Source organism: Macrobrachium rosenbergii, chromosome 39 (assembly GCF_040412425.1).
Source record: "Macrobrachium rosenbergii isolate ZJJX-2024 chromosome 39, ASM4041242v1, whole genome shotgun sequence".
Classification (NCBI taxonomy): Eukaryota; Metazoa; Arthropoda; class Malacostraca; order Decapoda; family Palaemonidae; genus Macrobrachium; species Macrobrachium rosenbergii.
This window is the reverse complement of record NC_089779.1, coordinates 7,970,685-7,997,500: the sequence shown is the minus strand read 5'-3', so window position 1 is coordinate 7,997,500 and position 26,816 is coordinate 7,970,685. Positions and strand designations below refer to the sequence as shown.

The window sequence follows — 26,816 nt, the reverse complement described above, 5'->3', positions numbered from 1 at the left end:
TTGCTTTATAACAATAACTATTATATTACGTATAAAAACTGAAATAGAGCGAGCAACTAATCACTGTAATTCGCGCTACGGCAACAAATTTCAACCCACCTTCCACCTGTGCTGGCACAAGGCCACCTCTATCAACAACGATAAAAAAAAGCTACACATACAACCTACATGCTGTTGAACATGACCGAGGGTGACATTTTATTTGGTAAATCGGTAAATCAATACTGGTGTATTGCAATAGAGCGAATGTTGCTGCTCTCGATGAATGTTGACAGAGTCGGTCCCTTTAACTGCGCATGTGCCGCGTTTCCCGCCACGATATCAAAACATTGAATCCACTTCGTATTTTCAGCCAATTTTCCGCCCCCTGGTGAGTATTTCCGATTTTTTTCCCGTTTCGTCGGCGAATTTGCGTCATTTCGGAGAGGAGGACGACGAATTTGTATCAGAGAAGTGTGAGGATACCCAAGAAATAACGTCAAGAAATAACGTCGTGACATGACGGGGATACGCGTAGTGGACGGGAGGAGAGGAGCTGCATGTGCCGAACATTCTTCGCCGTCGACGATGACAGTTGCCTTTTGATTGCCACGAATCGCTTCTTTAGAAGGTGAGGATTTGCTTCTTGTTTTGGGCGTGATGTTATTTGTCGTTGTCTAGGACTGAAGCATGTTGTCATTTTGTAATTCCATCTATCCGTAGGTGAGAATTTCAGAGATTTGAGCCGTGGACCTACGCCACGGTAGACTTGTTTTCCGTACGGTAGCTCACTTAATCGAACCTTGAAGGTAACGTGAGGTTTAGTTTAGGCCAATAAATTAGCCCTGTAGCCGCCAGTGTGTAACCTCTAACTACGTGAAGCCAGCGCGATTTTGTTGGCTGCAGTCTAGACTCGTGCTAGCCTAGGCCGGTTTCGAAATGTCGGCCTGACCCTAGGCTGAAATAGCCTATCGACTGTGACACAATTTCATCGTGAAATTTACCACCTTCACTCGGTAAAACGTAATTTAGTTGTGCAGCCTGATTCCCACCAGTTGCCGACCAGGACAGGTTACTGCTTTTGGGGGGGGGGGGTGTCCATGACACGTCGCTCGAAGTTAGGTTAGGTAGGCAAGATCTGGTTATGTCAGGACCTGGCATTATAGGAAAGGTTATGTCCTAATGTATGAGGAACCTGTCCTGGTCAACGACCGGCGGGAATCGGCTGCGCAACTAAAGTTGTTTTACCTTTCAATTATTTAATTGTTGAAATGGCAAAAAAAGAATAAAATGCATAAGAAAGGGCCCACCATCATGTAGCCTAGATCTAAGGATGGGCTATATGCTAGTCTAGGCTACCGCAGACAAAGCATAGTTATTGTATGAGGCATAGGCAAAAAAGAGGTGTACATGGATTTAAGCGAATAAATGGTAAAACTGAAAGCTATGACCACGCCCCTCTGATGTGGTAACTAGGCTATGGGGTTACATTCGAAATGGTCACTGTGTATATTACCAGCCTCTTGGGGATGAATGTAAAAACATAAGCAAAGGACTTTAAGTATCATAAATACTAAGAAAGCCAGACTGTAAAAATAAGCAAATGGCGGTAAATGTTTTGGTCAGCAACTGGCAGGAACCAGGCTGCAATAGCCTAGCCCCTAGTACCCTTCAGTTTTACCATAGCTGAGCTGACCAAGTAGATAAATAGCCGTGTTTACAGGCTAGTAGGAAAATTTACTGTTCTTGCGGGTACTTTTTCACCCCCACCAATATGCCGAAAGACCTGGCAACATTTCACATTTTATTAAGGGACTATGTTTGAACCGTATCAGTCAACTCCTAATGAGATATTACAGACTAATCTAGGCTAACATTCCTCAATTTCTGCAATATTATCAATCTCCACGTGAGGCTACTAGCATTTTACAGCCCAGCTGAAAGGAAGCTTTGTGACATTGGTGAAGGGATATGTAGAGATTTGGCTGTGGAATCTAGGCGTAAAGAGGCCAGCAGAAGAGAGGAAAAGAGCTTTCAAACTCTAGCGGGGGGACAGATCATTGCAAGATAAGAGGAGGGAGGCTAAAAGGCAAAGAAGGATTGTAAGGAATGAAATCAGACTCTCAATGCATGCGGAAAAAATAAAAGATTGAAAGATGTGGAATTGGAAAGCAGTTGAAAGATACAAATGGAAAAATTAAAAATAAAAAGAATTGAGAAATTAGATGAAAAGCAAATGAGATACTAGAGTGATCCAGACAGTTTTTTTTTAAATCTTATGAATGAAGAATATGTCAGACAAAAGTCCTATGAATGAAGAATATGAACTTGAAGTGGTGGATGTTGGCATGGTAGAAGAACCAATAAGGAGTATATCAAGAGGTTTGAAGGTCTCTTGGAAAAATGAAAGTTTTAGTCTCAGGACTACCAAGAATAATGGGCATTGTCCTAAAAGCAGTCATCTATGTGGTTACTAAAATACATAAAGACTTGATTAAGGAAGGCAATTCCAGAAGAGTTTGAAGATTGTGACAATATTTAAAAGATAAAAGGGCACACTACATTGTGGAAATTATTTTGAAATAAAACCATGAAAATACTGATATTGAAAAAGATGTAGAGGAAAGGCTGAGAAAGTTGGTAAGACTGATAATTGTCAGCCAGAGAAATCAACAGCAGAAGCACTTACATGAAAAGTACCTTTTAAGAGAGATAGTAAACATATCTAGATCTTGAAAGCCATTTGACAGTATCAACACAAATTAGATAATGGCATGTATAATACAGTTAACCCTCATTAAACTGGACCTGTTAATCCGGATAATGGATAAGACGGACACTGAAGAGGGTCAGCCGATTTAAAATACGCAATGTTCGATCACGATTTAAGATAGTTACTGTTCCTCTGCCCATTGCATACTGTTTTCCTTTTAATTTACCAAAGGTAAATAAAAAATTTTCATTTATGTTTTTATTTTATATATACTGTTCTGTATTTATACTGTACTAAACTGAAATGCTTTTAACTTGTAACAAATTTAACTTGCACACGGTACTTACCGTCATTAAGAAATGTTGTCTGGAAGGGTAGGAAGTATCGTAGCCAATCACTGAGCATTAACAGTTTTACCTATCTGCTGCCTGACTGGTAGCCACAGGTACGATGCTTTGTATGGTTTTTTAGGAAAGAAAAGACGCGACAAAGGTAAACTTTACGAAGACAAAAGCTGTGTTACTGAATAATACTTGTGTTTACGTGGCAAATGACATGAGAGAGAGAAAATTGCCAGTTCCTTCTATGCAGCATAATTCTATCCTAGAGAGATTAAAGAGAAGAATTTTGTTTTAAAGGTATGTCAACACAGCAGCATTAGTAAATATCTTCTGGAGCAAACAAAAAGAAATATTTTTTTTTTATTTTTCTTTTTTTTTTTTTTGCTGAAGAATCTCTGAACCAACAATTTTGCACTCAAAGTAATGAAAAGGAATTCATTCTATTCTTCATGTAATCAGTAAAATACATACACTATTAAAAACTATTTATTGTATTCAAAACACGCACTTATGTCATCGCAAGCTTCTCTGAGTAAAGCATTCTTTCTCGGACAGAATACAGCTAAAACCTGATTGGTTGGCTGGTTGCCTTGGAAATCTGCTAGACAGTGACAGCCCTGTGCTTCTGTTCTATTCATAGACATATGTCATGACGGCACTAAGTTTGAACGTTGCCCTGATCGTGATTATTTGACTGCTGGTGGCAAAAATTACTCAATAATTTGCTTTATATAATTATTTCTTCATGAAAACAAGAATTCAACGATAATTTTATCTTAAGTAGAGTATAGTGGTATGGAAAATCCCACAACAGTCTGTCGTGGTGATGCGTCATCACTTGAGAATCCTATTCCCGGACTGTCCTCAGATTTACGACTGCTAACTGATGACGACGTTAGTAACAATAAAAAACAACCCTCTCCAAGATCGATATGGTGAAATGTATTTTACAGTCTTACTTATTGTGCTTGAAAAGTAACATGCAAGTCTCCACTTGTATACATTTGCTTTACATGTTAATGTTGTGGTTGGTAAAAGAAAAGTTGATGAGATTACTATAAAATCTTTGGTTGAGGAGTCTCTGCCATTGGCTGTTTATTGTGGAAAATATTGTTACATATGCTTTTGTATAGTTTGGGATAGAGAGACCCCTAGATTTTTTGTGATGCTGTAGCTTGATGCAATGGATAGACATTAATACTGTGATATTACAGGATATTGAAGTATAATGGTATCAGATGTTTTTGGGGGCATGGCATTCTTATAAGTAGCAAAATCTAATAAGTAACAGAGATATTAAACAGCAATTATACTTAAACATTCAAGGTGTCCTAAGTTAATAGTAATTCCATTGTAATTTTTAGTCTAAGCTAAGCTGCAATTTACACTTTTCATTCAATTTAAGATAATTATCCACTAAGTGCATCATGTTAATAAAGATAGCCTTAGCATAATTCTATATAAATGTAGCTGTAAGTGGAGATCTGATAAAGTTGAAGGGCTGTTTTAAGTTCTTGGCCTATCCTGCGTATAAATAGTTTTAGCAGTGTATCCCTTCTGATATTGAAAAGTTGTTAACAGGCTGTAAATATGTTAATAAAACTATGCAGTATCAGATTTTATTTTAAATGGCTATACAGTATATCAACTTTTTCTTTTATTTTACAGGCATCATGGGCAGCCAAGGGGGTGTGGTTGGCCTGCCTCCTGTTTTGCCAACCCTGAAGGAGAAACTGGAGGAGTACCTATCCCCTGAAGATCTGCCGATACACGACCCAATATATTCTTATAAATGGTTCCCCAGAATTCCAGACCCAACACGCCTCTTCAGTGTTACAGTAAACCCTCCAAGCACTGCAGTGTGTGTAGAGAGAGATCCAGCGACTGGAGAAATTACCGGACTTCGAGAAATTTGGAACAAAGATGCAGGAGCCACATCTAAAAACTCATTTTCCATGGGCAGAGCTCCTGGTCCTCCAGAAGAAGTGGTCAGAGGTTCTTCTACAAACTATCCCTTCTGGCCTGGAGGGTTTCCTGAACCAGATCTTGGGAAAAGTAAGTCTGTCCAAGAAGAATTCAGTATAGATTTTAGTAACCTATTAACGAAACACCCTAAGTTGTCTCGTGGGATGATTTTTGAGAAGGAGAGTGAACCTGAAGAAGTAAAACCGGTTGAAGAAAGTAATAAAGAGTTAGTAGTCAATATAACAGACATTCTGAAGTTGGATGACAATGATCTTGAAATTTTCAGTGAAAAAGAAGAAAAACTGTCAGGTAAAACACTTACTCTCACTTTGGAAGACTTAAATGAAGAAGATGAATCTATGGTGACATCTTTCACGATAGAATCGGCACCCCCAAAGAAGGACGAATTTGTGTTGAATATTACTGATACTCCCAGAACCTCTCATTTTGAGAGGAAAGAGAAGAGCACAGAGTGGGCAGAACATATTAATGTCAATGAACCAGTAGATGACTTTAGCTCACAGATTCCAAATCCAGCTTGTACATACCCCTTTGAACTGGATACTTTCCAGAAACAAGCGATTTTACACTTAGAGAAACGGAATTGTGTTTTTGTAGCCGCTCACACATCAGCTGGTAAAACTGTTGTCGCTGAATATGCTGTTGCGTTAACGTTGAGGAATATGACACGAGCTGTTTATACGTCTCCCATTAAGGCCCTTTCAAATCAGAAATACAAAGACTTTAAGGTCAAATATGATGATGTTGGTTTGTTGACAGGAGACATTCAGATTAACCCAAAGGCTTCGTGTCTTATTATGACGACTGAAATTTTGCAGTCAATGCTGTACAATGGCAGCGATCTGATCAGAGATTTAGAATGGGTCATTTTTGATGAAGTTCATTATATAAATAATGCCGAGAGAGGTCATGTGTGGGAAGAGGTGCTTATTATGCTCCCAGCTACTGTTAATATTGTTCTCCTTTCTGCCACAGTGCCAAATACAATAGAATTTGCAGACTGGATTGGAAGAATTAAGAAAAGGAAGATTTATGTAATCAGCACTACTAAGCGCCCTGTGCCCCTGGAACACTTTTTGTACACTGGTACTGGAGGGAAAACTAAGGACGATCGGTTCCTTCTGGTAGATGCCAATGGAAATTTCATAACAAAAGGTTACAATGATGCCGTAGCTTCTAAAAAAGAGAGAGAGAAGAAAGGACAGCAACCCCAGGGACCAAAGCAAGGACGGCAGTTCATGGGCGATAAGCAAGAGAAGAACATGTGGATCGGCCTGATTGATCATTTGAGCAAGAGAGAGTTACTTCCTGTTGTTGCTTTCACCTTGTCCAAGAAGAGGTGTGATGGCAATGCAAGTCAGCTGTTGAGTCAAGATCTCACCACCCAACGAGAAAAGGGAGAAATTTATACTTTCATCAAAAAATGCACTGATAAGCTTCCAAAGTCTGACAGAGAATTGCCTCAGGTGATTTACATGAAAGAACTTCTTTCCAAAGGAATTGGGGTCCATCACAGTGGCATATTACCAATATTAAAGGAAGTTGTCGAAATGTTGTTTGCGAAGGGATTGGTCAAGCTCCTTTTTGCCACAGAAACATTTGCTATGGGGGTGAACATGCCGGCAAGGTGTGTTGTTTTTGACTCCATTAGAAAGCATGATGGGATGGCCTTTAGAGATCTTCTGCCAAGTGAATACATTCAAATGGCTGGGCGCGCTGGAAGGAGAGGTCTGGACACCACGGGCACCGTTGTAATACTTTGTAAAGTCGAAGTCCCAGAAATGTCGGATCTGCATCGTATGATGCTTGGTAGGCCTACAAAACTGGAATCTCAGTTTAAACTTACTTATTCTATGATTCTAAACATTCTGCGTGTGGAAAGTTTAAGTGTTCAAGACATGCTAAAGAGGTCATTCTCAGAAGCCACCATGATGAGGAACCAGAGTAAATATGAGAGTGAGCTCAAAGATTTTGAAGAAAAGTTGGCCAAAGAACCAGATTTTGAATGCATGATGTGTCAAGATATAGAGAAATACTATATTGCATCTAAAGATTTTACTGAACAGCGTAAAATTGTTTATAAGCTTATCATGGGCTTCCCTGGAGCTATTAAAGTGCTTTCCTCTGGCAGAATTATCATCATTTCACATGATCAGTATCAGTTTTATTTAGCTTGTTTATTAAAGGTAGACCCAAAGGACAAAACTAAATTGACTGTGTTTATTCTCAAAGATTCCAAACCTAGTGAAAAGTTGTCACCTGATGAGATCAAAATGAATGAGTGCCTTATAGCAAGTCAGGAGGGGATTGAGGTTTTGGATGAAACTTCTGAACATGACTTTTTGGAGATAAGTTCACAGGATATTGTTGCCGTTACAAACAAGCATATTAAGATAGACGGTGACAAGGTAATTGATAACATAAAGAAGCGCCAGATTCCTCGCTTTAAATCTGACCCGCCATCTCAGTCTGTCATGGAGGTCATTAAGGAGATGCAACGACTGAATGAGTCTGGTGGTGAGAACCTGATTTACCTCAACTTGATAAGTGATCTTGGTATTAGGGAGATAGGTGCTGTTGCAGCAATTCATCGCATGGAAATTTTCAGGTCTAGAGTTGTTGAGTTGACTTGCCTCGAATGTACTCAGTTTAGGGAACATTTTGGCATGACGTACACAAAGTTACACCTTAGGGAGGAGATAGGTCGCCTGAAGTTCCTTATGTCTGAAGAAGCATTGCAGTTACATCCTGAATATCAGATGAAGATTGAAGTGCTCAAGTCACTTGGTTACATCCAAGATAATCTTGCTCTTACCCTCAAGGGTCGTGTCGCATGCGAAATGGGCAACCATGAATTGACCATCACTGAACTGGTAGTGGATAATCTCGTGACTGACAAGCCCTGTGATCTGATAGCTGCGTTGCTTTCTTGTATGGTCTTCCAGCAAAAGAACTGCAGTGACCCTACCCTAACACCTGAACTGAAAAAGGGAATGCAGGAGTTTAAGAATGTTGCAAAGCGTATTGGAGAAACCCAGAGAGATTGTGGCCTGAAAGAAACTGTTGGAGACTATATAGATCAATATAATTTTGGATTAATTGAAGCTGTGTATAGATGGGCACAGGGGGTATCTTTTAAGGACATAATGGAGTTGACAGATGTCCAAGAAGGAATTGTGGTGAAATGTATCCAGCGATTAGATGAAGTATTGAAGGATGTCAGGAATGCTGGCAGAATAACTGGAGATGTCCGACTGCAGGAAAAGATGATGGAAGCCTCTACTGCTATAAAAAGGGATATTGTTTTCACTCCTAGTTTATATACACAGTAAATTCAAGATAAGACGATACCTTCAGCAGTGTTGTCAGAAAATTACATGTACTGAAATTGCGGAATGACATTTTGTGACGCTGAAGAGGGAATTAATTATCAGAATTATGTAAATTTGCTTGTGTAATAGGAGTTCAGCAAGGTTTATGTGCTATATTATTTTTGAAAATGTTAATTGATGTTACTGTATCAACATACAATTATGGCCTGTTGTAGGGGCTTACCAAGAAAATCTGGATACATTACCCCAGTATTGTGGTAATCTTGTGATGTCTTCTTCATTATAGTCATTGCGGGAATTTTTTTTATGCAATTTCCCCACATGTACACTGTATACTTATGGATAAATTTAAATCAGTTCAAGTTGTATTTTGTTGGCTGGTGACATTTATTTACTGATGGTCAAATATTTATGAGCAAATCTGGAGGGTTGTTACTTTATTTTTTATTTTTTACATTTAGCTGGATATGCACAAAGCTTTATATTTCCAATTAGATTGCACAAAATAAGAATTTATGAGGCCAATTCCGTTTTTTATGTTTTAAGAAAATATTAAAAGTTGTGTTCTCAGCAGTTTATTGAAACTGTATTTAATTATTGTAACTGTGAAGCCAAATTGTGCCTTGAATGTGCATATAATTACATCAAAAGTGTACATGACTTGACAGATTGCATTTCTTGCTTGCTGTAGCAAGGTTTGTAGTCTATGAAAGAGATTTAATTTGTGCTCCTTGTAACACTAAGCTTAATTTAGCAGCTGTAGATGTACCAGCAATTGGAATCTTCAATATAGTTTCATAAAACGTTCGTTTTGGACAGGAGTACAGTACAGTATTCAATTTGTATGAAGTATATATTTTATATATGCATTACTCTTATGTATCCACCTTAGCCATTGTGTAATAAACAGTTCTGTGATGTCCTTTATTTTTTATTTATACCTTGAATAATCATGGCAATTTATTTTTTTTAAAGACATCCACTGTAGTGTTTGATACATTTGTTTTTAAATATGCCCCTAGTTATGCATGTTTGTTTATTCTTTCCATCAAGTTGAAGGCTGTTAATGTATTGCTTTGTGACTTCTTCCCTTGTCGCACCGGTAAAATATTGTCTGTGTTCATTGAGTTCAGTAACCTGGCAAAAAAAAAAAAAAAATCTACAATAGGATGTATGATGATGAGATGCTATGGATTCCTTGTAGCATTATCTAAAATCAAAATCTTTAATCGGATGTTTTGTCATCAATATTTTTATTGTCAGGGGACTACAACAGTTCAAAAACCAATCTTAAACATTGCTGATCTCATCCACTCTTCTTTTTTTTTTTTAATGATGATAGTTAAACATATGCCTGTTCACACTCTTGAATGCTTGTGGGTTCTCAGAATGCCGTGGTGATTCATTCGGACAACACCATGGCTCTCTCATGCATCAAGAAGTGGGGTGGAGCTCACTCATTCTCCCTGTGCGAGGCAGCAAGAGAACTGCTCATTTTGGGGGACCAGAAACAGATCAGGATCTTCACGAGATTTAGCCAAGGGAGGACGAATGTCTGGGCAGACGAACTAAGTCGACGAGGACAAGTCCTCTCGACAGAGTGGACTTTGAATTCAACAGTGTGCGACAATCCCTGGAAGTTGTGGGGCAGAATGACAGTGGATCTGTTTGCCACTTTGAGGAATTACCGCCTTCCTCCATTTTGCTCTCCAGTTCTGGACCCACAGGCTTGGGCAACGGATACCTTGCTGGTAAACTGGTCGAATCTGGACTTTATGCTTTTCTCCCTTTCATCATGGTGAGAGCAGTGATCAACAAGTTCCAGGCTCAAAACATGTCAATGACACTGATAGCTCCCTTCTGGCCACTCAAGGAATGGTTCCCGGACCTTCTAAGACTTCTTGTGGACTTTCTGAGGTTGCTTCCTCAAAGTCCGCAGCTTCTTAAACAGCCCCACCTCTGGAAATTTCATCAAAGCCTATCCGCTCAAGCTCTGACAGGATTCAGACTATCCGGAGACTCGTTAGAGTGAAGGGGTTTTCAAAACAAGCTGCAGAAGTTATTACCAGATGTAGACGGCAGTATACCAGCAGAGTCTACCAGGCCAAGTGGTTCATCTTACGGAAGTGGTGCAGCAACAATGTCTCGTCTGCTAAGACCACTGTAGCTCAAATAGCGGATTTCCTTCTTTGCTTAAGGAACAATAAGAAGCTCTCCTCATTGACTATTAGAGGCTGCAGAACGATGTTGGGGTCAGTTTTTAAGCATAGGGGAGTAGACTTAGGTTCTAATCAAGACTTTAGTGATCTGATTGGTCTTTCAAGACTACTAAGCAGCTGGGAGACGTCTCTGTTTCAGGGAACATAGATGTGGTGCTGAAATGGTTAACGGGCCCTGCATAGGAACCTCTCCGTTCCATTTCTCTTAAGAACTTAACAAAGAAAACTCGTTTTCCTAGCAGCTTTGGCCACGGCTAAACAAGTGAGCGAGCTGCAGGCAATTGACAAACGTATTGGTTTTTCGCAAGGGGATGCTGTCTGCTCTTTTCTGCTTGGCTTCCTAGCTAAGAACGAGTCTCCATCTAATCCCTGGCCACGCTCGTTCTCCATTAGGAATCTTATGAACATTCTCGGACCAGAAGAGGAGGAGAGAATTCTGTGTCCAGTAAGAGCTTTAAGGTATTATTTGGATAGGACGAAGATGATCAGAGGAACTGCCAGTAACCTCTGGTGTTCCATGAGAAACTTGGCTAAACCCATATCAAAGAATGCATTGCCATTCTTTTGTAAAAGCCTTATTTTAGAGGTACACTCCCAAATACAGGAAGATGATCTGCCTTCTGTTAAGGTGAGGGGCCCACGAGATTAGGGCAGTGGCCACGTCCTACGCATTTAGACATAGTATGTCACTCTCAACTGTCCTTCAGTTGACATACTGGAAGTGCAACTCCATTTTTGCCTTGCACTATTTGAAAGAAATAGAAACGATGCTTGAGAACTGTAGTACAATACCTTAGGTCCGTTATCGGTGGCTGGCTCAGTATTGGGGGAAGAAGCATAGGAGGCACCTCTTCGTATGCATGACTTCTTTGCCTTGAATGTTGAGTGTTGAGTTTTTAGGGAAGCCTGGGAGTACATGTACCCAGAATGCCCACCAGTCTAAGGAAGTGGTATGATGGTTTCAATTCGTATGGTTGTCGGTGTAGGTAACAATTTTATTTTATTTTTTTTTTATTTGGTACTGCATCCAGGGCAGGGGCAAATTTTTTCCTTGTCGCTTTTGAGTATTTGGAAAACTCCTTTACTCAAAAACTCCCTCTTTAAAGTAGGGACTTAAATCGGCTCTTCCTCTAAGTCACTAGAGGTCAGGATGAGCACCGACCAAAAGGCAGTAATCTCCTGCTGTGGCTCTCTTACCAGGTAAGGATACAAGCATGTTTTCCAATGTTAACAGATTTCGTGTTTCAGACGCATCTTCATATCTGAATGTTTTTGAAACAGAGTACGTCCATTTATCCCACCACTTAATGTGGGATTCAGCTATGCAATTGGTAAGTTACATATATGAAAATGGTATTTTCATGGTAAAATTAAATTTCATACAGTATATACTTTCCAAGTAATTACAGATCAGAGCCCCCTCCTCTCCCCTCTGATGGACATTAAGCACAAAAGAAGTGATTTTCTCTGGTTTGTTATACCTATTGTTCCCTGACAGAGGGCAGGGTCATTACCTACACTTATAACAATTGAATCGATACCGCGAACTTCAAACTTTTAACTGCCGATCGCGTAGAAAGTATAGCTAATTATTTGGTAAGTATTTATGAAACTTAATTTTATCATGAAAATACCATATTACACTGTCTTGACTTCTTGATTAATATTGTTAGAGTTCATCATATGTTTCTATAACAAGCTTATTTCATTGACATTAAATATTTGCTTTGGAAAACATTTTTCATGAACAGCTATCCTATGCAGCTCTTTAAAAGCTTTAAATGCTTCAGTGTCTGCAATTAGTACCTTAGGTTGGCAATCAAGGCATCTTATGAAAATTATGTTGCCTTGACTTGTTTTCAATGTTTGTACAAAGGGTCATCAGTGCTCTTACAGTCTGCCAGTAGTACTTCTTGCTGTTACTTGTATCATCTGTATGCTAACCGATCCACTTTTGTACTGTATTTGATTTTCCAATAACTGAAAAGAAATCTTTGCATATCTTCAATTAGCCCAATTCTTTTCTTTCTGATGCCATTGAAATTCAGATCTTGGTGATTTCCCAGTGTCACTGATTTGCTTCTTATCCTTTTGAGTGTCAGTTGCAGAACCCTAACACACATGATATATCCATTACTGGCTTTCATTTTTTTCTTCTCAGACTTCTGTATCTTGATATTGTGAGAATGATTTTAAAATACAATTTTGAAAGATACAATCAAGGTTTAAAGTGAATAGTGCCATCTGTACCTGTTGAGCCCAAGCTCTCCTGGTAACATTACTTCTATAAATGCAGTCCACATTTTTGGGAAAGTGAATGGATAAGAAATTGCTTCCTAACTTGAAGTGGCTTTTATTATTATTATTATTATTATTATTATTATTATTATTATTATTATTATTATTATTATTATTATTATTACTGGAGAAAAAATCCACAGTTATGTATGGGTACAAATGTATTTGTACCCATACATATCTGGATTTGTTTCTCCATCTCATGACTTGCTGCTATGAGTATTTTATTATTATTATTATTATTATTATTATTATTATTATTATTATTATTATTATTATTATTAAGCACTACTTTAATGGGACAGTTGAATCATATCTCTAGACACACACAGGACTTTCCTGAAGGGCTTTTTTTTTCTTTTTTCTTTTCTTCAGATGACGAGATTGGATCAAGGTAAGGTTGAAGACGCTAGACATCCAGTTGGGAAGAGACAAATTGGATAATTTAGAAAGTAAAATGCAGAAAGCATTTTAAGGGAAATTAAAGGGTCCTTGCAAAGAACCTTTATACTGTGTACTGTTTACAGTGAGCTGCAAAAGACAAACTGCGAGCAGTACTCTCCTTTTCACCAACAGACACTATTATTAGACAAGAAATTGTATGGATTCATCTCACTGCAGAGGCTCTTTCATCTCAAAGGACAAGTTCACAGACTTTATTTTTTTATATGATTTAATGTGACTAATCATGATTTGTTCCGTGAATGGTCTGGAGTTGAAGATTGGGAAAGCTCAAGTATTAAAAATGAGTTTAGTGGGATGCTTAGTTACAAGTCCATCTGGTCAAGATTTTCTTCTTGTGCACAGTAGCCTAAGTGATTTTGCAAAATGTGTTGAAGTAGTTTAGGGAAGAACTAGCTCTTACAGTAACTTAGGAGGTTGAAAGGTCGGGGAAACTATTGGTTGAATAGCATTCTAATAATCCTTTTCTACTAAATTCTGTTAACAAATTTGCTATTTTTTGACATTTGGGCATTCTGTCTTGTGGAACTGTGCCAGCAAGTTAATGGCTTTTCTGGGTTGTTTATGATAACAACAACAACAAAAATAATAATAATAATAATAATAATAATACACTACAGGTATTCAGTAACAGTACTTGTATGTTCCTTGTTATACAAAGCTGTCAGCTTTCACTGTGATTCAATAAATTTGATTACTTTTGAGAGAAACTTAAAGAGGTCTGTTATATAATTACAGTGAAGTTTTGTTCAGTTCTATTTTTTAACCTTTTTACACTGCATCTCTCAGGAACTTTCTCATTTGTGATGACAATTTTGTCAGTGAATCTTCGCACTTTGTAGTCGTTTCAGTTGAAGGTCATCATCTTTTTTAAATACATAACTATGTCTGTGTTATGTAGAATAGTGGCATTCTTGCTACACATTTAAATTTTTGCATTGGTTGATATTTCATGTTTTTTAATTGCATCTATTATGTTAAAATTCAGAGGTTAAAATGTTTAACATACTATATATTATGTTTGTTGAGATCAAATCACTACTGTATTTGTTAATTTCTTTAGTGATATGCTTTGCACTACAGTACAATATAAGGAAAAAATTTAAGGTAGGAATTGGCGTTCAATGTATCGTTCAGCAGAACTCTTTCTTTTTGTTCACAGAAATGGAGACTATAATATCTGATCTACAAGCTCAAATACCTTGCAGGCGTGACCAGATTCAATTCTTGGTGAATATCCTGGGAGAGGTGAGGCATTTTATATTGTACATATTACCAAATATATCAGTAGGATTGTTTTACCCTTGCTTGCTAGCTTGATATAATAACAAATTGCTTCCTATATGACTGTTGCCTCTAGAGTATGAGTCTGGTTTTCCAATGTACTGGAATTTATTCAATTATTTTAGCCAGAAAGTGTATTGAGTGTTGATGGATGTTGATAATAAGGGTACTGTTTACCAAACCAAAAAAACTGTTTCATTGATGAATTATTGCCATTGTATTATTGTTGAAGATGGCAGTCTGCTGAATAGATTTAAATATATTGTTACTGTTGAATTTTTAATTTGCAAGTTTTTTTGGTTTACAATTAACAGATAGTTTAAAGTAATGAATGGTTGAATATTATGATTTATTTTTTTTATAAATCATTCAATGTGATGCATATTTTCTTTTTCTTCAGGATGAGTGTCTGCTGCCCTGCAGTTTATTTTTGTATGGACACCGGGGAACTGGGAAGACCTTAGTAACAAAGACAGTCCTAGAAAAACTGAATGTCGTCACTAGCCATGTTAATTGCATAGAGTTTTATACAACAAAGGTTATATATGAAACCATACTAAACAATCTTAGTGGTGAGTGAATTAGTCGACTGTTATAATATTATGTAATTTCCTGTTCATTACTTTGCCCCAAAGTGAATTTGAAAGAGTTAATAGCTCAGGTAATGTAAACTAACGTACAGTGTAGTGAGTAGGTTGTACTGTAGCCTGCATCATGACAAGCCATTTTTCCCCAGTCACTGAACCATTTCTTTAGGGCAAAAGTGCATGCAGATTACAGTACTAGGAAACTGCATTTCAGAGAACAAATACAAATATTTTAATGTACATTACATGTATTTTTCTTTGCTCAGCAAGGCAACATTATCAATGCAGGCAGGCCTCAAAGTAATGGTAGCTTTGGAACATATGGTGCAAGTTATTTGAGAAAAATTTTAGGCCTAGGTTTGGTGAGGAATTCTTCAACCATCCTCTACCAGTTGTAGATTACAGTCTGTACTCTTGAGTTTAGAAAGATTTATCATTCCAAGTGTAATTTGTGCCATATTACATGATGTAGGCATAACTTAAACTTTTTAGGGAATACTTGCTTGGACAATGAGAATAAAGATAGAGTTCTCATGTGGTGGACTGTGGACTCAAGAGCGCTCAGTTTGAATCTTTGCCAAACTTGACCTTTTTTATGCTTACATCAGTCTACATGTGTTCATTTAATGCTATTTATTATATACTGTATGTATGTGTATATAAATGCATGTAGCATTCTGCTTTTATTTTGTCCATAACATGTACAGCCATTGTGTTTCTTGTGTATAGTGTCAGGAGAGACAGTATGTATAAGTAAAATAAATTTTGTATGTGACAAAATTTTGAAAAATTTTGTATATTCCATGACTGTTGCTGTTAACCCTTACTGGATGGGCATGATCATTTGAGGAACTACAATGTTTTGAGTGAATGCCGGGCTAATTCTTTTGAGGATTAGTATTGCGCGCCATACGGTTTGGATGAAATTAGCGGGAAAAATGTTCATAGCACTTCAATGGGCCATAAATTACTTAAGGCAGCTGTATTAGCTCAGTACGGGGGAGAAGTAGATCAGTCAGCCTTGAGATTTCTTGGGGCCATGTACTGCCTCTCCATAGCACCTGGATGTCTTTTTTTCATTTGCTCATAAATTTACACAGGGATTGCTGTTGGTTTTAGTTCTTATCTTTTATGATAGTAGTTCAAATATAACTAATTTTCAAAGTAAAGTGCAAAGAAATATTAGAAAAAACATGTATACCTCACAAAAAGGTACTGCATCTCCTCATCTCAGTAAATCTTGAAAATATTTTACAATAAATATACTCCTAATTTGTTACTGATTTTAGTTCTTATCTGTTACGATGTTGCGTGAGCTGTAATTATAATTTTACAAAATAAAATGAAATAAAATATTAGAAAAAACATATATAACTTTGTAAAATTAGCATATTTGTACAAGTGCCTTGTAAAAGAGGCCCCACACCCCTGTGGACGGTACAGAAAATTTTTTAGAATTTTTTTTTTTACACCATGAGCATTTGCAGAATTTTTTTTCTTACCATGTGCATTTGCAGAATTTTTTTCTTACACCATGTGCATTTGCAGAATTTTTTTCTTACACCATGTGCATTTGCAGAATTTTTTTTCTTACACCATGTGCATTTGCAGAATTTTTTTTACACCATGTGCATTTGCAGAATTTTTTTTCTTACACCATGTGCATTTGCAGAATTTTTTTCTTACACCATGTGCATTTGCAGAATTTTTTTCCTTACCATGTGCATTTGCATATCTTCCTCTTTTCATTGATGCGTTTTTTCTTAAATTGGCCAACCTTAAAATTTGCTGGGTCTGGGGGTGTGCTTAGTATATGATTAGCCCTTCCCTTAAGGGTTAATGCAGACCATTCCTTTGACCAGCTGTATGTTTGGAAATTTCTAATACAATGTAGACTAGCTGTAGGCCATTGTACCTTGCTTTGCAGCATCAGACACCTTTGAATCAAATGTTCCTGCATCTACTGTACTTTGCTTTTGTTGAGATGTTGCACAGCATACAAATCTGTAGAAGGCCTATACCCATGTGAAGTTGGCAGGGTCAGAAGTTGAGGGTAGGAAAGTCTTTTAAGAAATTTAGTTTTAGAAAGGAGTTTCTTTTTATTTCACCCTGTAAATTTTATCAGTCTATACATGCTTTTGATAAAACAATTGAGACCTTGTTTTGAAATACCAGAATGATTTGGTATTGAGTTTTATATTTTTTATTGTAATTATAGTACCTTTATTTTTTTCAGGAACAATTCCATCCAGTGGTAATGGATATACTTCATATGCATCTTGTGATAATTTTGGTGATTTTATTCACTTCCTTAGAGCAATTAATAATAATATTGGGAACCCACGAATGGCAATAGTAAGTATTGCAGATATCTTTGCTGAGTTTTACCAGAGTCTCTCTTAATGTTAATTAATTCCTTTTGTCAAGTAGATTAGTGCATGCTGTTTTCCAGTGCTTCATTGGTTCTGCTGAAGTCACTCATAACACAGTCTTCAAGAGAGATGCCTGATTAAGGCTAAAAACTAAGCAAGCTAGATAGGTTATTGTGGTAAGATGAAGAAAAGAATGGAGTTGTATGTGGTGAGACAGAAGACTTATAATAGCAGGTGATGTCTCACCTGTCCTTTAACAACTCTTATAATTTGAGTATGCATGGACTTGTTCTGCCTCAGTAAGCATCTGTAAATTAATGAGTTTTTATCTGTATAAAAATTCTGAATGTCCTTTGTATGTATTGCCCATAATACTATGTGAGGAATGTACTTTCATTAAAAAAGCAAGATGGTGTACAGTTTTTAATTTGGTTGCTTCTCTTATTACAGGTGATAGAAAATTGTGAAAGATTGAGAGACTGTGATGCCAACATTCTCCCTGCATTCTGCCGACTCCAAGAATTGGCAGGAGACGTTAATATCACCGTTATATTTTGTTCGACTTTGGCCATTGACAAATTTCGCTCATCTACAGGGATGATGGAGCCAATTGTTTATCATTTCCCTCAGTACACCAAAGGTACAGTTTATACTTGATGGAACATTTTTGTAAACTAATATATTACAAAGGACTTTGAAAATGGCAATGTGTAAATGCTGCAGAAGAATTTAATATTTGTCAAAAAGGAAAAGAGAAACTTTGGACCTTAATACTACTAAGGAGTGAAGAGTTGTTATTGCAAGTTAGGAAGATAAAATGTACGACGATAAACATAATGTGATAAAGCACTCGTTGAAGGATGAACTAATCAGTCTAACAATCTGTTAGAGCGTCATCAAAGTATTCTAGGCTTCACAACATTTGCAGCATTGGGAGGTTCAGGTGGGATTCATATTGCAGCATAAGTGCCTGTGTCAGGAGTGCTAGAGTAGGCTGGTTCCTACTACACTGGTGAAAAAGAATGCCTGAATTCTTGTAAATAGAAGCATTTTATGCATTTGCCTTCCAAACTGCTACCCTTATTACAGTATTTTCAAAGGTTTTGTTTAATGCTGTTAAAATCCCTTCTAATGTCCTGCATTGGTTCTTGCTGTGACAGTTATAAACCACTGCTGACTGAAACCTATCATATGACCTACATCTAAGTTATTGCTTCTGTACAATAGTTATTCACTAATCTGCATGCACAGTTATGTTCTAGTTTAATAGAGGGACAATGCCCACTTTTCATCTATATGTGATATAATACAATGTCAACACTGGATACAGTATATACCTACATCCTTTGAACTGTCCTTGCATTGATTTCTTAGTAGCCTATTTCTATATTGATTTTTATCTTATAGATATCAGTATGCTTAGAAATCAGCAAATAAGAAATCCACTTTTATTGCTGTGCTTGCTGACATATTATTGCCTTAGATTTTAATATTGTCATACTGTATTATGAAAAAATGTATTTTTTTGTGAATCAGAGTATAAAGGATGGTGATCCATTACTTTGTTGATCAGATGAGTCAATAAAATTCACTGCAATTAGTTTATTTGTAGGGAAATCGGATAATGGTAACAAGATTATTGGGGTGCATTTTTAACTGATGTATGTTTACTGATAGTTTGTGTTTCTTTTCTGCAGATGAATTGGTTGAAATTCTTTTGAAAGGACAGCCACCAACATGCTCTAGTCATTTTTACAAAACTTACGTCAACATTGTTTTAAGTGTGTTCTACCTGGCCTCAAAGAGTTTAACAGAACTCAAACATCAGGTATGTATCTGTATTGATATTTTTGCTAGTGAATTGTTAACGACTGCACTGGATAAAAGTGGTATTTGAAGTGTGTAAGGGATGTGGTTTGAAGTATAGTGTGTGCAAGTTTAGAATTTGACAATTTTTTAACTTTTATTCATTTCATGCAGTTCAGTGATTAAAGATCTTTGGGTTGCATGGATAATATTTTCCATCATTTTCCTTGTATTTTGTCAGTATACATTTAGAAGTGGAGATATGGAGAACATTGCTGGAAAATTATTTAAATCCTTAGATCCTTGAAACAATGCACAAGAAGTGAAAAACAGGGTGGAGAGATAAAAGTAAATGGAAATCAAATATTCAGGACCAGGTGTAGTGGCAGGAATACGAATGAATGGCTCCATCGAGCAATATGCATGCATAAATGTGTCAAAGTGATAAAATTATGGCTGTGGTGCCTGGCACTTACATCCTTTCTTAAATGTACGCACATCATCAACATCAATAACTGCCAAGAATATTCCGTAGTTTTATGGTAAAAGGAAGGAAAAACCACTGGTACTGGGTAGTTTGAGTTCAAGACACCTCATCACAGTGAAGTTGATGCTCAGGAAAGCAAGTGGCAGTGTCCAGTGAAGCTAAGCAAAAAAAGACAATATAGAATGTATTTTTTTGAAACGTAACCTTATGAAAGATTGCCATTCAGGATATTTTCCCATGATTATCTAAGCTGTCATTACCATTGTTGGGCAAAATGAAATTGTTCAAAAGGTAAAGATCCCTGAAAGGCTTATTACTAGGCAGCTTATGTTGATGTAATAAGACTGCTTTTTGCGCAAGAAATCAAAATTTCCAGCATTGTACAGAAATGTTATTTGTGACTGAGTAGTGACCATGACCTTCACATTAGGTAAGAGTTCAGTGTTCTGAGTGTCAGTACCAGCCCTTATGGCTGCAGTATCAGTGGCATGGCATTAAAGTTTCTTATGGCTGTGTCGTATTACCTTGTTTGTATTTTTTGATTGCCAGTTGCTTGGTATACCAAGTTAAGCAGGTAATACATTTAAATACCAGCTCAAGTAATATGTGAGGATTTGCAGAATTATAATTATGTAACCAGTCTTTAAAAATAGTTGAGTATCTCTTGGTGTAACAGTGTTGTGCTCTCCCATGGCAGTTACTTCACTTTTGTACAGTCAGTTTTAATTACTCATTGTCATGTAAAGGATTTGAAACAAATCTGTCTAAAGATCTAGACTTTTGTGCATTAGCATACGAGTACATTGGGTAATGCTTCTGAGTTTGTCATATTTGGCTTCAAATTTGTTGCAAGAAATAAAATATAAAGATAAAATTAAAGCTGTGAAGGGCAACAATATTTTAGGTTTCATGTGCCAAATTTCTCTCTTTTTTTCCCTTGGAACAGGTCCTGTTGCACTTCAAAACCTACTGTGAGCCCATTCAGAAAGGTGAAGCTTCTGAAGATGACATTCGAAAATTATGGAGGAACATTGAACCACACCTAAAAAAGGCTCTAGATTCAGTGTATCTTCGAGAAGTATCTAGGTAGGGATTGTCTTTCATTCATTTATAAGATTATGTTGAACTTTGTTAAAGAATTCACTTATTTCTTTTAGTCCTTTTAAGATAGTCTGTTATATTGTCCCGGGGTAAATGGGGACTATAAATATCTATTATTTGCAGTTTTGTTCCTACTGGATTAAAGATCTTCATTTGCATTCTGCTTCAGATGCTTTCCCACCTTTGTGGAAGTTTTCTTCATGTAAAAACATTTGCTTTTTTGTATGAACATCAAAAATTTGTTAAATAAAAAGTGTTTCAGTTTTGTTTCAACATGAGAAGCTTTTATAAAAACTTTGTAAAGATAAACCCTTACCCATCTAGTTAGCTGGGCAATTGACTTGCTCATTTGGATGCAAAAAGATGAATCTTCCTTCTTGGGCAGGCCTTGCCCTGCTAATAGCCTCATGTGTTTCTGTTCCTTCTCTGCTGTTTCAATAATAAAAGTGTGCAGGCAGTTGGCATCAGTGACATTGAATATTTGGAATTTTTTCTATTATAAAAGATACCTAATTTGTTGAATTTGACATGGGCATTAAGAAAGGAGGGAAACAGGACCTGGAGCAAATAGAGATGAGGTCGCTAAGGTGGATTTTGGGGATCTCGCCAGATGAGAGGCTGAAAAAATTAAATAAATTAGAAGTGCAGGGATGGTGAAGATTACTTATATGGTAAGAGAATTGAGATTGAGATGGGTTGGGCATGTGATAAGGATGAGTGAAGAGGGCTTAGATGGAACCTGTTAGGGTTAGAATCTAGACTGAGAGGGAGGCAGAGGATTAGATAGTGTGATAAAGTGAGGGGAGGATATCGAGAAGAAGGGTTTAGCAGAGGAAGCTGCGTTTGACAAATGGGTGGAGAAGATGTATTGATGCAGTCAGACCCTTAGCTTAGGGATAGTGATAGGGATGAAGAAGATGAGGAAGACATTCAATTTGTCGGCTAAACTACCTGATAAGAATAATAATGCTCTTTGTTGTGGTGGGAATTGATCTGCTGATTTTTTCTTGAAAATTTGCTGTATAAAAGAAATTTTAAGAAGGTTAATACACATGTTATGAATTTGTGGGTATATTATGCATATAAAAACCTAATGACAATACAGGCAGTCCCCGGTTTACGACGGGGGTTCCGTTCTTACGCCACATTGTAAGCCGAAAATCGTTGTAAACCGAAAAATCGTCAAAAATCCTAAGAAAACCTTACTTTTAATGCTCTGGGTGTATTGGAAATGATGTAAACTGCATTTTTATTGAGTTTTTCATAAAAAAAAACTCCAAATTTTGATTATTCTGCCGTTTTGGAGCCATATTTCTTCCGTCGGATCGGCATACGAAGCATCGTAACCCTGGAACATGCACCGTAAACCGGGAAATAATTTCTGATGAATATATATGAAAAGCATCATAACCTCGGAACGTCGTAAGCCAGACCCGTTGCAAAACCGGGGACTGCCTATATGTTTTGAGGGCAGCATGTAAAATTTCCTCCCATCATTTTTTTTATGTGGGGATTATTGTATGTAAAATGTCTCATGAACTCTTGGTTTTTAAATTTTCATGAAGTATGATGCAGCTGTATGTTTTCAGTGCTCAGTTTGAAAGGATGCAGCAGCTTACAGAGAGTGGGGTGACTCACGACCTTCCGCATATAAAATCAAGTGGGACAAAGGTAAGACTTTGATTGCAAACTCATTTAATTTTAAAATTTTAATTGTAGTGTAAGGCAGCATTCATACTGACTGTCATGTACATGTGTGTGCATGAAGACAATTACCTAAATACTATATACAGGTGTGCTTGTTATATGTATATGGATAGCATAAAATTGTGTAGTAGTTCTAAATTACGTGATATTTATAATGTATAAATAAACTTTCACATTTTAAGACTGTATGTTCATGCCTTTTCATTCAGTTGAGTGAACTCCATAATTGTATCTTTTGCATAGTCTAAGCTCTGAGAACATGTTAACTCATTTCAGCAGAACCTACAGTTTTACAAACTTGAACACTAAGCATATAACAGCCTGGTACTGGATTTTTGATATATTTTTATTTTGAAGGGGAAAAACTTACCTTCATGAGCAGCATTACATGGTATATACCTAATATGGATATTTTATGTGTAATTGCTGGTTTGTTTAAAAGTGGCAACTTGCTTAAAGATTCAGGTTAATGGTTGGAATTATGGAATGTTTGAGCCTGCTTTGCATTCTTTGTCTAACAGATTATTTGTGCTAAATTAATGTTGCAAGAGTGTTATAATGATAGTTGATAATTTTCAGATTTTCTTACTGCAGTGTGAATAACATAAGGAATGTTAATAAGGTGGAAGCCCTTTTTTCTCGTCTTAACCAGAGCTTTGTGCTTTGATACTAACTACTGGTAATATTTTAAATGGCTTACACACAATCACTAGATTGATCTCTTGTGGTTTTATTTTGGACAGGTGGAATTACCATTTTATTCAAAGTTTTTGCTGATTGCGGCTTACTTGGCATCTTACAATCCCGCAAGAACTGATCGCAGATTTTTTGTCAAGCACCATGGAAAGCAAAGAAAGACTCAGGCCATGATTAAGGTGAGAAATGATTCACTTTCTTAGAAAAAAATGAAGTAATTGGAAGACTTAACATATTCTGTTTCTTGAGTAATAGTGTGTTAAAGAGTTTTTGTCCAGCTCTTTAGGGGGTTATTGCATAAACATGAAAAGTATTGGATAGTGAGTAATCTGTACTTAGAATGTGTAGTCATTGCTCGAGATAGACTTTTTTTTGGTGTTTGTGATAAGTAGATGATAAATATTTCTACTGGAAGAACCATGTAGAATTTGTTAGGTGTCATACTCGTGTATTAATATATAATTTCATGCGCTACTTATGATTATACAAGTACAGTAACTATTGTCAGTTCTCAGTCTAATTTAACAGTTTTTAAAACTTTCAAGTGCGTAGGTACTAATAGCATTTACTGAAGTACTGTATGTGGAAAGGCTCTTGTCCCCCCCCCCCCCCCCAACATCACTATTTGTTCAGTTTCATCATCTCGGAGTTGGTCAGCCAACAGAGAGCCTCCCTTTCATGGTTGTTGTTTTCTGAGCTACTTTGTGTCAAGTATGCCATTTATGAACATTATCTTTTTCGATTGCAGACAACCCAGTGTGTCACATGTTACAATTTGCAATGTGTGTGGTTAAGTTTTGCTAACCCAATATGTTACATGTTATAGTATGCTATGTTTATGGTTAAATTTTTCTAGCCCAATATGTTACATGTTATAGTTTGCTGTGTTTATGGTTAAATTTTTCTAACCCAATATGTTACATGTTATAGTTTGCTATGTTTACGGTTAAATTTTTCTCTTTTGTAGGCCAAAGAGAAGTCTAGCAGTCAGTTGGTGGGACCCAAACCATTCCCTCTTGATCGATTAATGGCAATTTTCTATTCTATTGTTGAGGACAAAGTGACCCCTACAGCAAACATATTTTCTCAGGTAAGTGATTTTGCCATGACATTCTCAAAAGTTTGTTTACATTTGTTTTGACTGCAGGCATTAAGGATTACGCACCACCATTCCTTTTATGACATTTCATTATGACTTTAAAAATCATTTTGAGGGAGAAATCAGTTACACTACTTGTTGGTTTTATGAAATTACGTTAATTGCTCATGGAGAAACAAATCCACAGTTATGTACAAATATATTTCAAAATAAAACTATATAGAGAGCTTTAGAGAATCTGTACAATTCCCCTTTTAAACTGATTGAAGAGGGGAACCCTACAGGTTCTTGAAAGCTCTCTGTATAGCTTTATTTTTAAGTATATTTGTACAGTTACCTAACCGTGGATTTGTTTCTGCGTTATAAGTCTCATGCTACTGTGACTAATTTTTTTGTTTATGCTAATGGGACTAGATTTCCATTGGAAATTTAAGAATGTGAAAATTTTTCCAGATCTCTACTTTGGTAACATTGAAACTATTAACACAAGTTGGAGGAGATGATCAGCTGGATGCTCCCAAATACAAGTGTGTTGTTTCCTTAAGTTTCATACGTGGGATTGCAAGGTTTGTATAAAGTTTTTCATTTTTGTTTTCCAGAGACAAAGGTTACTTTTCTGGCTATAGACTGGAACAGATTCTTCATTATCTTAATGCCTACTTGTGTTTCTTTGCTGATAACATCCTTATTAAAATGTGCAATAGGTAGACATACATGTAGTGCAGGACTTTAAAGGCATACTCTATAATGAAATTGCCTTCCAAATAGCGGGTGGTTCATGCTCATTCATTAAGTAGAGACCTTAGTTGAGATGGTTCTTTAAAGGACAATAGTGTCATGAATCTGCATCAAGACTTGTATTGAAGTGCTGTTGTTTGAAATTATCCTTGTGTGTTCTCATCTTCACTGAAGGATAGTGAAAGTGATGACTGAGTGCTAAACAAGATCATCTCTTGTTGAACTGTTTCTCTTATTTGTGAGCTGTTTGCAACGAAGACTTGATATTTGTACAGTATTGCTTACTGTGTTTTTTCTTTCATTTTGCAACTTTTTTTTCTTGTATGAACACAGTATTTATTCCATAGTGATAGTTTGTAAATGATCATTCAGAATTTAAAGTTGGGGTGGAAGCTTGAGAGATTTTATACATATCCATTTTATATTTGTTTTATACTTATCCATTTTATATTTATTTTATATTTTGTTTGGCCCCTAACATTGCACATTAATGATTAATGTCAAATTTTTATATTTCAGAACAGTTGGTTTTGACATTGTAAAGTACCTGTATGATTTTGCTTGAGGGAGAACACAGAGTGTCTTTGAAACTTCCCTCCTCAGGCTTCTATTTTTGTATAACGTATCAATTAAGGTAAATTAACTCTTGTTTTTATGGGCAGTTTATTAATTTTTCAGTGAATAGTAGTTATAATTGTGGACATGTATTGACATTCTTTAATAATTCAACGTGTTTATATATCAGAGCATACTGTGACTGCAGAAATATTAATCATCATCCTGGGAACTATCAGTATTGCCTTGCCATTTACTTCAGTGGAACATAATTGTATTTTTTTAATGATGCTTGCTTATTGAAGACTGAGTTTTCATGAAAATTACAAATTATGTACCGTAACAAGAATTTTGCCCTTTTTTCTTGTTATCATAATGTGATTTGGAGATTTGTATTTAGGTACATTTAACCCGGTTTCAAAAGTTCACCTGAATATTTTCCTGTTAGATAGAATTACAGGGTTAAGAATTTTTAGAGTCTAAATGGCAAGAGTTTAGTGAATTGTTCATCTGAAGCTTTTCTGCCTTTTTATGGTTAATGGCCCTTTTCTAATAAAATGTCGAGATTATTATTGGTATTAATAATGACCTATATTAATTACATTATTATTTTAATTTCATATATAATTACATATTCATTTATGTTGTTAAGTACCCATTAATTATAATTAGCCTCTATTCCATGTGAAATGGGCCCAGTCACAGTTGGAAGAAGACACATCCAATTGTATAAACCCAGCTTACAATTCACTGTCTTGTTTCTCATTTTCTGTGTGACTCCTAAGTTTTTGGATAAATTTTGTGTTTTCCAGGATTTACTTCTTTTTTGCAATTATTGTGCTGTTATATTCATTTAATTTCTATATGCTTTTTCTTGATCAACAATATTCTTAATTAGTTCACATGTTTATTTTTGCTCTTTTAGATATGTTATAAGGGTCTAATGAGTTTGCTTTTTGAACCATGTACTACCCATTGGTGATTTCTCAAGATGTGACTCAGGACTTGTAGTATTCATATGTTCTTTTCTTTTCAATTCAGTTTGTATCCTCAC

The 26,816-nt window shown here is 36.4% G+C and overlaps 2 protein-coding genes across 2 annotated transcripts; both read left to right on the top strand.

Moving 5' to 3' along the window:
* Positions 1 to 232: 232 nt before the first annotated feature.
* Orc5 (origin recognition complex subunit 5) lies at positions 233 to 26,331 on the top strand. Its single transcript, XM_067082454.1, has 12 exons — positions 233 to 370; positions 14,493 to 14,578; positions 15,015 to 15,186; positions 17,438 to 17,556; positions 18,024 to 18,213; positions 19,271 to 19,401; positions 20,813 to 20,952; positions 22,557 to 22,638; positions 23,418 to 23,549; positions 24,338 to 24,460; positions 24,923 to 25,035; positions 25,727 to 26,331. Exons 2-12 carry the CDS (start codon positions 14,495 to 14,497, stop codon positions 25,770 to 25,772), a joined length of 1,332 nt encoding a protein of 443 aa, XP_066938555.1. The 5' UTR covers positions 233 to 370; positions 14,493 to 14,494; the 3' UTR covers positions 25,773 to 26,331.
* Positions 390 to 9,273, top strand: tst (twister). Its single transcript, XM_067082453.1, has 2 exons — positions 390 to 610; positions 4,702 to 9,273. Exon 2 carries the CDS (start codon positions 4,707 to 4,709, stop codon positions 8,349 to 8,351), a length of 3,645 nt encoding a protein of 1,214 aa, XP_066938554.1. The 5' UTR covers positions 390 to 610; positions 4,702 to 4,706; the 3' UTR covers positions 8,352 to 9,273.
* Positions 26,332 to 26,816: the final 485 nt, after the last annotated feature.